Raw genomic sequence first — 11,753 nt, 5'->3', positions numbered from 1 at the left:
GTTTTATAAAGGGCCCGGGCATACTTGGCGGTGATTCCAACTGATGCACACTGCCGAAAACGGCGCGGGTTCGAGTCCGACGGATCCGCCGCTGCCGGCCGCACCGCACCGCTCCGCACCCTATTAGTTTGTCCGGTCGCCCAGCCCGACCCCTGCCGGGCTAGCCGGGCCGGGCAGCCGCCTGGAGTCGCATGCGGTGCGGCGCTGCGGGCTGTCTGTGAGCGAAAGCGCAGGGGTGGCTGCCTCCAACGCGAACCAAACGACGCTGGAGTGGCGGGCGGTGCACCAGTGAAGGGAGGAGAACAAGAGCGGCGAGTGGCTGCTGGAAACCGAACGCGTGACCCCACCAATGGACTGCTCTTCGAACGAGGAATCCATTGGTGGGGTCACACGTCCGCTTCGAGTCCTGTTTAGCGACTCTGGAGCTCAAAACGCGTCTCGGGTTTTGTGGTCGCCTGCGCCGGTCCTCTGGTCGAGGCTCTGCAGGACTGTCTGTGCAGTGTGCTTGCACAATCCCCTCATCAGACTGTGACTCTGGTCGCGCCTCGGCCCCGCTGGGCCCGCTGACGCGGCGAGCTGGCCAGCAGACCGATTCCGAGAGTCGCTTTCGTCGCTCTGTCTCTCGCACACCTCCTGTGAGTGCGACGGAGACAGAGCGAACGGAAACGCCTCTGGGAGTCAGTCTGCAGGGACTGCAAGCGGCGCGGCGCTTCTTTTAGCCTGACGGCGTTGACGCTTTCGGGGGCCATGGCGTGGAACCGGAACGGGCCGGGCGGAAAATGCGCGCCGCTGCGATTCGCCGCCGGCACACTGGTCCCGGCCGGGTGCTCTCTCTCGCACTCATGGGGCGTCCCTACGGGCCGCGGGGGTGCGAGGGAGACGGAGCGACGGAGCCTGCTAGCAGTAACCAGGGTGTGGCCATGGGTGGGCACGCCGGCCGGCGGCAGGGTGAGTAGTATAACTGGTACTGGGTAACGGTTGCCTACCTCCAAGGGGTTGCCTGGCTAACACTGGGGTCGCGGAGTTTGCTCAGACACATGGTGGTTGACTACCCACAAATGGCCCAGAGTTCGTCTGACAGTGGGTTGTGGATTTCACTCGTATCTGAGGTGGTTGCCTACCTTGCTGGGGCAGCCTATTTGCCTGAGGTCCACCTGACACTGGGTAGCGGACTAAATTATGGCGTTCGTTATCTTTCTTTCCAAGGTCACTTTAGGTTTTTCAAAGTATGGATTTCATCCGTTTAATGTCAATCTCAAGAAAAACGGGTTACGAAATCTTGCATCACTCAGTCGTTTGCACTCATTGCGCAACCTGTATTTGTAGGTTTTTATCTTAGAAAGGGATGTTAAAGACAAGGTTTTGCTTACAGTATTGGACGTTATTTTATTTCGATGAATGACAAGGGTGACATTGTTCGATGACATTTTTTTTCGAGTATCTAGAAAAGAACTCTTAGTACGTACTTAATCAACTGTCTACACACACCACAGTTTTTCTGGGTTGACAAACACTGTGTACAAGCAGTCATATGACAACATGGTAATGCCACAAGGTCAATTGGACGTTCGAAACAAATTTTGCAAACAGGTCGACTCGTTTGTTTTGGTTTTAGAGAATCGGACTGTCCATGTGGCTTGATTATGTTCTTAAAATGTTCAGGTACCTCATTTACTGAGTGTAACTGGTTTTGAACGTGGCGTATGTAATTCGGTCCAACCAACCGTGAGAGGAATCCACAATACGGTGAGTACGTGGCGTGTTCAAACGCAACAACGTCGCCCTCTTTCCACTGTGCCAATACGGTCCCACAATGGAAACATATCACGACGTCTCGGTGACCAGTGCAGAAAAAGCCATTTTCCGCCAGGGCTGTTGACGTCACATGACTGTCAGCAGGCCAACTGCTCTGTGTAAAGGTGGCAAGTCTGTTTACGAGAGAACTGTATTCTGGAAAGTCTGGTGTTATGAAAGGCAAAATGTTCAAATAATTTGCAAAAGGATCGTACTCTCCATTAGGTTGTAAGGTGACTTGTTCATACGTGGTGTTGATTAAATCATGTACATCCTGTGCCTGCTGCTGAATACCTTCCACCGCTGCTACCAATTGTTCAAGTGTCCTATGTACAAGGTTATCAGTTTGGTAACGTGGTCGAGCCCCAATGCCAATGTTCGCTGCATCAGGAAAATGTGGTGGGTTTACTTGATCAGTACTCATGTCACCCTGTGTCTCTGTTGGCTGCTGTGTCTGAGGCGAGTGTCCGACCTGTGGCTTCACTGTTTGCATGTTGGCTTCTCTAGTGTCTGTGTCACTCCTGTCCTGGGTCTCTGGCTTGGCTGTGTTTTCTGGGTTGTCGTGTGTGTGTGCCCCTCGTCCCGTGCCTCGTCTTTAAGTAGGCAGAGTCCGGCCTCGGCGGCTCAGCTACTCGGCGGCAGCTTCCCGCTCCGTCCCCCGCAACCTCTCTCCGCTCCTGCGAGAGGTATTCCCCCTCCCGCTTCGCCTGGCGGTGACGAGGCAGAGTGTGGTGACGTATTCCCCGCCGGCCTCGGCGGCTCAGCTACTCGGCGGCAGCTTGCCGCTCCGTCCCCCGCAACCTCTCTCCGCTAGGACCTGCGAGAGGTATTCCCCCTCCCGCTTCGCCTGGCAGTGACGAGGCAGAGTGTGGTGACGTGTTCCCCGTTGGCCCCGGCCGTGCTCTCGAACATGTCCGAACTTGCACTCGGCTGCCCGTTATTCCCCTCCTCGGCATCGTCACTGCTTGGGTGCTTACAACATATGTCACAACAACTTATGATGAAAGCCATCGGTGCAAATACTAAGAATAGAAACATGTCACGCTGTCAAGAGTTGAGTCGTTGAACATCAGTCATGTATTTTCCATGTGGTGTGGAGTTGGACGCCCTTATTTCTTGCTTTTAAAGTCTGACATGCGCTTCTGAACGTCGGTCTTGTGCGAGCGCTCAGCTTCGCGCACACTAAATTCAGTGCGCACTAGCTTTTCCACCCGACAGTCCTTTCCACCGGTGCAACTCGAGGAGCAGTGCTTGGACTCCTCCTTGATCGCTTTCGCCATGTCCTTGTGTGAAGAGAACATCTTGCCCAATGATGCCGTCTTGGTTTTGCGATCTCGTTTTATAAGCCAAGGGCGTACGTTTGTCGCTGTCTTCGTTGACATTGGTTTGATCATGTTCAAACCTGCACGCGTCCGCCGCCGCCGCGCCCCGCCGCGCCCCGCCGCGCCCGCGCGCCCGCCGCGCCCCGCGCCGCCCCGCTCCGCCCCGCCCGGCCCCGCGCCGCCCCGCGCCCCGGCCCGCGCCGCCCCGCACCCGCCGCTCCGCCCCGCCCGGCCCCGCGCCGCCCCGCGCCCCGGCCCGCGCCGCCCCGCACCCCGCCGCACCCCGCCGCGCCGCCCCGCGCCGCCGCGCGCCGCTGAAGAAAGCCCCTTCCATTGAAAAAATTCAAGTGACACATCGAGTGAACTCCGCCTCTAAAAAAAAACTGTTTGGGAGGAAGAATATGAGGTTCACTGTTAAAAAATTCGGATTGAAATTTCATAACATGTTAATGTAATTATTATCACTTTTCTGTTATGAAATTTCATGGCGATTTTCTGCAATGAAATAAATTTCATTGCAGAAAATCACCATGAAATTTCATAGCAAAGTGTTGTGAAACTTCATTAAATTGTTCATGAAAATTCATATGTAAGTTTTGACATTTTATTTCCAATTGTGGTATTGTATTTCTTAAATGGGTGATGTAATCTCGACCGGTATCTTGACTCTTAGTTCAATACCAGTTCTAAAAATTGCAAGCGGGCTATGTCGACCTTAGACACAGAGCTTAACCCGGAGTGTAACTCAGTGAGATGAGTTGGTGGCAAGTTGTACCACAATCACGAGGAGGCTCTCGCTGGACCTAACCCAATGGCCGACTGTAGGCGCCAGCGAGTCGCAACATGGTTCTGCGTTTTTCTCGACTTCAGAGTAATATTTTGTTTAACACTTTTAGCATACGTCTAGAGTAGATATTCACTTAGGTAACCAAGGATAAACTTTTGAAAAAGTATTGATTTTACTTAAATGAATAGGCAAAACTTACAAGTGAACGAACACGGCACTCCGGGCGCCACCTAGCGGCAGCTTCTTGAAACCTGACTTTGAGCCCAGGTGGCTGACAGGCCGCACCATGTGAGGATTGACCACAGTTTGCGTTAAATGATACTAAAATTCTTTTTTGGTGCGACGTTTGATTTACTATACTCATATTATCACGCTACATTTACTCAGGGAAGAGCATAGGAATATTCCGAATCACGATTAGCTTCAAACTCAGTCAAACCTGAAGTTCCTTCCACCCGGGCAATGTGCACTGTTAAAAAATGGTTGTACAGAAATAATCAGATGAGTGAAAATTTAGTCGTTCCTAAACATAGAATTTCATCATGAACCAAAGCGAAACAAATGTCGTTGAGTCTAGTAAGCGACATTTTGTCGTTAAAGGACAAAATTCTTGTTATCACTCTTTACGATACAATTTATGCGGAAACAACATCTTTTGCAATTATCTGCTCAATTAAAGCAAATTATGAATAATCATCTATTTTTTCTTCTAAGTCATAGGGAAATTACTAATGTTTAAAAAACCATGCTAAATAAATTTAGCGACAAAATTACTCTATGAATATTGTCGCAGACATTACAAAATACCTTTTGGACTTTCAATACTTGTCGTTGATGTGTTATTGTTGGTGCGTTATTACAATTTAGTCGTTGTGAAATTATCCCTTAGTTCCAATACGCCTACGGTTTAACAAGCTATTTGTTCCACAACAAATCTTGTCGCTAAAAAAGTTAGCAATAAATGTGTCGCTAAGTTACGACAAAATTTTTATCAGTGTAAGAGCCATCAAAACCTGCCCATCACAAGTCAAAGACCGACATGAAATTTTATATCTTGGTTATAAATTTTCAGAACCACACTAAATTTGTAGTTTCACGTTTTGACTTTTCATCAAATTTCTTGACGTTTCATTGCAGACTTGATTTTTCAAGGAGATATTATAACGTTTCATGGAATGTGTTCTGACATTTCATTATATTTATGAAATTTTATGGCCGCTATGAAATTTAATTGCGTTCATGAATTTTCAATGCATATTTGTAATGAAAATTCATAACATTTTTAACAGTGTTCTTGTCAATGGACAGATTTACTAGGCAGCCCGGTAAGAAATTGATCCACCCAACCCAATAAAACTTTATATAAATTCAATGAAAACCAAACACGTCCATCATTTCTCGCGCACAAACTCGACAAGCAACATGGACTTACGCTTCTCTCACCCATCCAATGTTTTAGTTTGTGCCCCTAGTGGTGGGGGAAAGACATTCTTGGTGAAAAGGGTTGTTGAGAATCGAGAGCTCATGTTCAACACCTCGTTTGAAAAAGTCTTGTGGTATTATAGTGAGTACCAAACTGTTTATGACAGGCTAGCTCAGGAGCACGGCGTTGAATTCATTGAGGGAGCTCCATCGATGGACCATTTCCCAACAGGAGATAAACCAAAATTGGTCATCGTTGATGATTTTTTGGACCAAGTAAAAAATCCGGAATTCTTAAAAATTGCTATAAAAGGGTCTCATCATCGAAATTTAAGTTTTTGGTTTCTGACTCAAGCGTTGTTTCCCCCGAACTTCAGACAAATAAGTTTGCAAGCGCATTACGTGATTTTGTTAAAATCTCCACGAGATATTCAACAAGTCAGAACTCTAGTCCTTCAGGTGGATCCAACTCATTGGAGAGGCATGTTAGAAGCCTATTTAGACGCAACACAAGAAGGACACTCCTACATTTTATTTGATTTTCATGTGAGGCAGAAAGATCACCTTCGTTTAAGAACTCAAATTTTTCCCGGCGAGAACACTGTTGTTTACATACCCAATGGGAAGTATAAAAAGTCACTCGTTTTTCAAAAGTAGCCATTGATTGACCATGAACCAAACAGGCCACAACACTTGGTCAGCGAGTAGAAGAGAAGAACACAAAGACTTACTCCGTGTGCTCCAGCGTGCAAAGCCTTCAGTTCGAAAAGCCATTTTAAAGGAAGCCGACAAGGCCCTTGTGTACTCGATTTGTGAACTTTGTGACAATACTTTGTCAGGAAACGTTCCGCTAACACCTTTACAAAAACAACGACTACGGAAGCATAAGACAGTCCTGAAAAAGCTAGCCAAACGCGGAGAGTCGTGGATCAAGAAGAAAAAGGCCCTAACTCAACAAGGTGGTGCATTCTTACCGTTGCTTTTGAGCGTTCTAGCCCCAGCTCTTGGAAACCTCATTTTTGGCTCATAGAACACCATGGAGCACTGCAAAAAATTAGTTCTCATTCCTCATGAAGCCATGACAAAACTACACGAAAAAAATCCAGTGGAGCGCACCGCCGAAGTGATCATGAATGACCTAGACAGAGAAATGCAACACATTCTTAAGCAAAAGGCGGAAGACAGTGAAAAATGGAAGTTATACGAGCAAGCTCTTCAAAAGTATTTGTATTTTGTCAATGAGAGAAAAAAACCAATAGAATTACACGTACCAGACTTCGGTCACCCTAAACTCGAAGTTACATTAAAACAAAAATTGTTATCTATAACACCAAGTAAATTTCAAGATTCAGCAGCATATTTGTTTGACCATTTATCAACTCAAGAGGCCAAAAAACTTATAAGCTGGGACGAAAATGGCAGAACTTCAGTTGGAAATCAGACGTTGCCGAGCATCGTAGATTTAATTTCAGACGCTGTACGCACTCGAGACTCGCCCAAAATAAATCAGTGGGAAACGTTTGCAAACGTACTGAAAACACTTGGCACACCACTCGAAATTATTGGAAACAAAAAATATAAAGAAGCATTACAGTCTCAAGGTGGATCAGGCCTTTCTCTGCACAATGCCAACTACTCTGAAATGCAGACGCTCAAAACAAAACACAACGCAATCCAAAACAAGAAATCAAAACGGATCAAACTTACAAACTGGAAACGATGGACTTGATGACATTTTTAAAAACACACGTCACCCAGCAGGATTTAGCACAGTGGAACGCCTCAAATCTGCAACTCATGCTAAGGTAAAAAGAAAACAAGTGGAAGCATACCTACAGGGACAAGACACATACACTCTACATAAGCGGGCGAGGCGAAGGTTCCCCCGAAATGTGACGTATGCTGACAATATTGATGACTGCTGGCAGGCAGACTTGGCAGATTTTTCAGCCATAAAAGATGACAATCAAGAAAACAAATTTGTCCTTTGTGTTGTTGATGTATTTTCTCGATTTGCCTGGACCGTTCCTGTATTAAACAGACAAGCGTTGACTATCAAACAGGCTTTTGAAACGATTTTTCAAAATACAACCAGAAGGCCCACCCGATTGATCACAGACAAAGGAGGGGAACTGAAAAACAAGACACTCAAATTATTTTTACAACAAAACGGAATAAACTATGCACACACAAACAATCCGGACACGAAATGTTCCGTTGTGGAACGTTTTATTGGAACGCTGAGACTGTGGATGCAAAAAGTGTTTACTCAAAGAGAGAATTACGAATACACGGATGGAGTTTTAGATGATGTAACACATGCATACAATAACAAAAAGCATACAACTTTAAAAATGACTCCAGCACAAGCAAGTGACCCAACACGGGTGCTAGAAGTGTATCAAAATCTTTACGGAAAAAAGTTAAACGGTTATAAAGTTCTTCCAAAACTAAAAGTGGGGGACTATGTAAGAATATCGAGGGAGAAAAAGCGTTTTGAGAAAGGTAGTACATGGAATTGGTCGGAAGAAATATTTAAAATTACAAAAGTCATCCCACACGTTCAGCCCATTTATCGAATAGCTGATATCGATAAAAATGAAGAATTGGAAGGATCATTTTACTCCTGGGAACTGAGTCTTGTGAAAAAACCACTGATGTTTAAAATTGCATATATAATCAAAAGCCGAGGGAAAGGCCCCAGAAAAGAAGTGTTCGTCCACTGGAGAGGTTACCCTGAGTCATCACGCTCTTGGATTCTGGAAAAAGATCTTAAAACTACATAATGGATTTTTACATGGTGCTCCCAAGTAACTCTAGTCCACACATTTATCCCCTGAATAAAACTTCGAACTTCAAAATTCAACTCTCCGAACGAGTTGAGCTACGTGAAGACTGGGAAGTAGCCCTGTTGGAATTCAACTACCCCAATACCATTGAACAAGTTTCAGAGGGTGAAAATGCGATAAAAATTTATTTTGCAAACGGAGAACTAAAATCATATTTCATCAGACCAGGACACTACATCACAAAAGAGGACCTATTGTTTGCATTACATGAAACGCTAGCCCCCATAGAAGAACTGCCAGATGGACACGGAAGATCAAGCGTGGTAGAACTGACAAAAAACGGCTACATTTTGTTCCATCCTTTTAAAAATACACCTGATGCCAAGTATTCGTTTTCACCGCTCCTTGCCAATCAACTTGGTTTGCTTCACTCTGGACCGTATTTGACGAACGAAGAACTTTTAGGAACTTACCCCGTTGACACGAGTTTGGGAGTGGCACCACAGCTGTATGTTTATTTGGACATCATCGAGGATCAAATTGTTGGACACACACGAGCTCCCCTGCTCAGAACAGTTCCAGTCGAAACGCGAAGAACTTACGGGGGCATGACCAGTTATCGGTGCGACCCACCCATCTATTTTAAGCTGAAAACAAAATCATTTGACACTTTAGAAATAAATATAAGAACACACACTGGTAAATTCACACCATTTGATCACGGAACTTCAACACTCCTGTGTCACTTCAGACAGATTGCCTAACTTTTACCATGTCACACATCACAGAATACTATGTCAGACAGGCCCAAACTGGGTCAGGCATGGGATATTTTGCTGGGGCATCCACACAAAAGGGTGCAGGAATCGGAAGTCTGCTGGGGGGACTCTTTCGCACCATATTTCCATTCTTGAAACAAGGAGCAAGTGCAGTGGGGCGCGAGGCTTTGCGAGCAGGAAGTCACATATTGGCCGACGCCGCGTCTGGGGAAGTACCCCTGAACACCAGTGTTCAACAACACTTTTCACAAGCAGGGCGAAACCTTGTAAGTAAGATGAGTGGAAGAGGTATAAAGCGGAGGATGGTCAGAGGAAAGTCTCAGTCTTCAAGCAAACCGGGCACAAGAAAGACGGATAAGAGATCAAAGTCAGACCCAACACACATTTTTTAGAATGGCATTTTTACACAGCGCCTCCTCCGAGGCACTTAGAACAGAACTTGATTTGTGGGCAATTCCACCGACACAGACGGTATTAGAGGGAGGACAGTGGACTCCCTTTAAGCCAATCACAAGCATTGATCAGTCAAACACCATCGAATTCTGTGTACCAGGAACAGGTCATGAGTACATTGATCCAGCACACACACTGCTTCTCGTCCGAGGAAAAATTGTTGATTCAGAAAATTTAGATTTTATTGAGGATGACAAAAATGAGGCCACACCCATCAATTATTTACTTCACTCGCTTTGGAGTCAGGTAGACGTTTCACTGAATCAAAAATTGATTTCAGTCTTCAATGACTTACCCATACCGAAGTTACATGGAGTCCCTTCTAGCGTACGATGCACCAGCAAAAAACTCACACATGTCCATGAGAATGTGGTACAAAGATACGGCAGGACACATGGATGAATTCAAACCTCAAAACAATCAGGGGCTCAAAATTCGTCATGAACTAACCAAAAACAGCAACATTTTTGAAATGATGGGGCCCATTCACAGTGACTTTTTCAATCAAGATCGATTTCTGTTAAATAACGTGGAGATGCGTATCAAGCTCACTCGCCAGCGCGATCCCTTCGTGCTCATGTCACAATTTCAAAACGAAAAACTGATCATTTTAGATGCAACACTTCTCGTACGAAAAGTTCGCATTTCACCCACAGTGCTTCTTGGACACGCAGCAGCATTAGAAAACTCTCCCGCAAAATATCCACTAACCAGAGTGGATTTGAAGACCATAACCATTCCAGCAGGACTTCAAGACAAAACCATTTCAAACTTGCACCTGGGTCAAATTCCAAAGAGACTCATTATTGGATTTGTCACCAACCAAGCCTTCAATGGGCACTACCAGAGCAATCCTTTCAATTTCCAACATTTTAATCTAAACTATTTAAGCTTGTATATTGACTCCCAACAAATCCCGGCTCAACCTCTTACACCAGACTTTGCACACAATTTACACATAGACGCATACAACACATTGTACAGTGGCACCGGCATACATTGGAAGGACGAGGGGAACGACATTACGTACGCAGAATATCCTCATGGGTATACTTTGTACGCGTTTGACATCTCCCAAGATTTATCGGCAAACGAAAGTCACTGGAACCTTCAACGCCAAGGCATTGTTCGATTGGAAGTCAAATTTGCTACACCACTAACAACAGCAGTAAATTGTATCGTTTTCTCGGAATTCAACAACCTCATCGAAATTGATAAGAATCGAAACGTGGTCGTCGATTACGGCGTTTGAATATGGACGGAAACACGTTGGAGGCAGTCATGCGAAAAGACCACCACGCCGCATCAAACTTTGCAGGAGTATTTGCGTCTGACACTTTGCCACGCACCGTACACAAACCGGCTCTCATTATTGTAAACACGGATCCGATCAGTAAACCAGGAGCACACTGGCAAGCGATTTACCTAGGATGCCATGGGCGAGGAGAACATTTTTGCTCCTATGGCTTAGGTCCATATGTACCCAAAATAAGACAGTTCATGGATCGGCAGTGCTCGCTCTGGACGAAAAACACTGTAGATTTACAAGCATTTGATTCAGCAGTATGTGGTCAATATTGTACGATGTATCTACTGTTTAAGGCACATGGTTTCTCCATGCGAGATTTTGTATCTTGTTTTACTACAGAATGTAATCAAAATGATGAATTTGTTAAAAATATGTTTCAACGATATGCCAAAAATGTAAAACTTTGTGACGATGTGCGTCTTAAGAAAGCACAAACATGTTGTAACAAAAGACAATGTAAAAATAAGAAATAAAGAAACAAAAAAACAATTTTGTTATTTGATTTGGATGCGGGGCGGCGCGGGCCGGCGCGCGGGCCGGGGCGCGGGCCGGGGTGCGGGGCGGCGCGGGGGCCGGGCGGGGCGGAGCGGGGCGGCGCGGGGCGCGGCGGGGCGCGGCGGCGGCGGACGCGTGCAGGTTTGAACATGATCAAACCAATGTCAACGAAGACAGCGACAAACGTACGCCCTTGGCTTATAAAACGAGATCGCAAAACCAAGACGGCATCATTGGGCAAGATGTTCTCTTCACACAAGGACATGGCGAAAGCGATCAAGGAGGAGTCCAAGCACTGCTCCTCGAGTTGCACCGGTGGAAAGGACTGTCGGGTGGAAAAGCTAGTGCGCACTGAATTTAGTGTGCGCGAAGCTGAGCGCTCGCACAAGACCGACGTTCAGAAGCGCATGTCAGACTTTAAAAGCAAGAAATAAGGGCGTCCAACTCCACACCACATGGAAAATGCAAACGAGACTGATGTTCAACTCTAGACAACGTGACATGTTTCTATTCTTAGTCTTTGCACTGATGGCCTTTATCATAAGTTGTTGTGACATATGTTGTAAGCACCCAAGCAGTGACGATGCCGAGGAGGGGAATAAC

At 46.0% G+C, this 11,753-nt stretch overlaps 2 protein-coding genes across 2 annotated transcripts; one reads left to right on the top strand and one right to left on the bottom strand.

Moving 5' to 3' along the window:
• Positions 1 to 1,385: 1,385 nt before the first annotated feature.
• LOC117645472 (baculoviral IAP repeat-containing protein 7-A-like) lies at positions 1,386 to 2,351 on the bottom strand. Its single transcript, XM_034385709.1, has one exon. The coding sequence runs from the start codon at positions 2,285 to 2,287 to the stop codon at positions 1,442 to 1,444; it is 846 nt and encodes a 281-aa protein (XP_034241600.1). The 5' UTR covers positions 2,288 to 2,351; the 3' UTR covers positions 1,386 to 1,441.
• A 7,362-nt stretch (positions 2,352 to 9,713) lies between these two features.
• LOC117645531 (uncharacterized protein F54H12.2-like) lies at positions 9,714 to 10,598 on the top strand. The gene has a single exon (XM_034385806.1). The coding sequence runs from the start codon at positions 9,714 to 9,716 to the stop codon at positions 10,596 to 10,598; it is 885 nt and encodes a 294-aa protein (XP_034241697.1).
• Positions 10,599 to 11,753: the final 1,155 nt, after the last annotated feature.

The sequence above is a fragment of the Thrips palmi genome, unplaced genomic scaffold (assembly GCF_012932325.1).
Source record: "Thrips palmi isolate BJ-2018 unplaced genomic scaffold, TpBJ-2018v1 HiC_scaffold_18, whole genome shotgun sequence".
Classification (NCBI taxonomy): Eukaryota; Metazoa; Arthropoda; class Insecta; order Thysanoptera; family Thripidae; genus Thrips; species Thrips palmi.
This window is presented reverse-complemented; position numbering and strand designations above follow the sequence as displayed.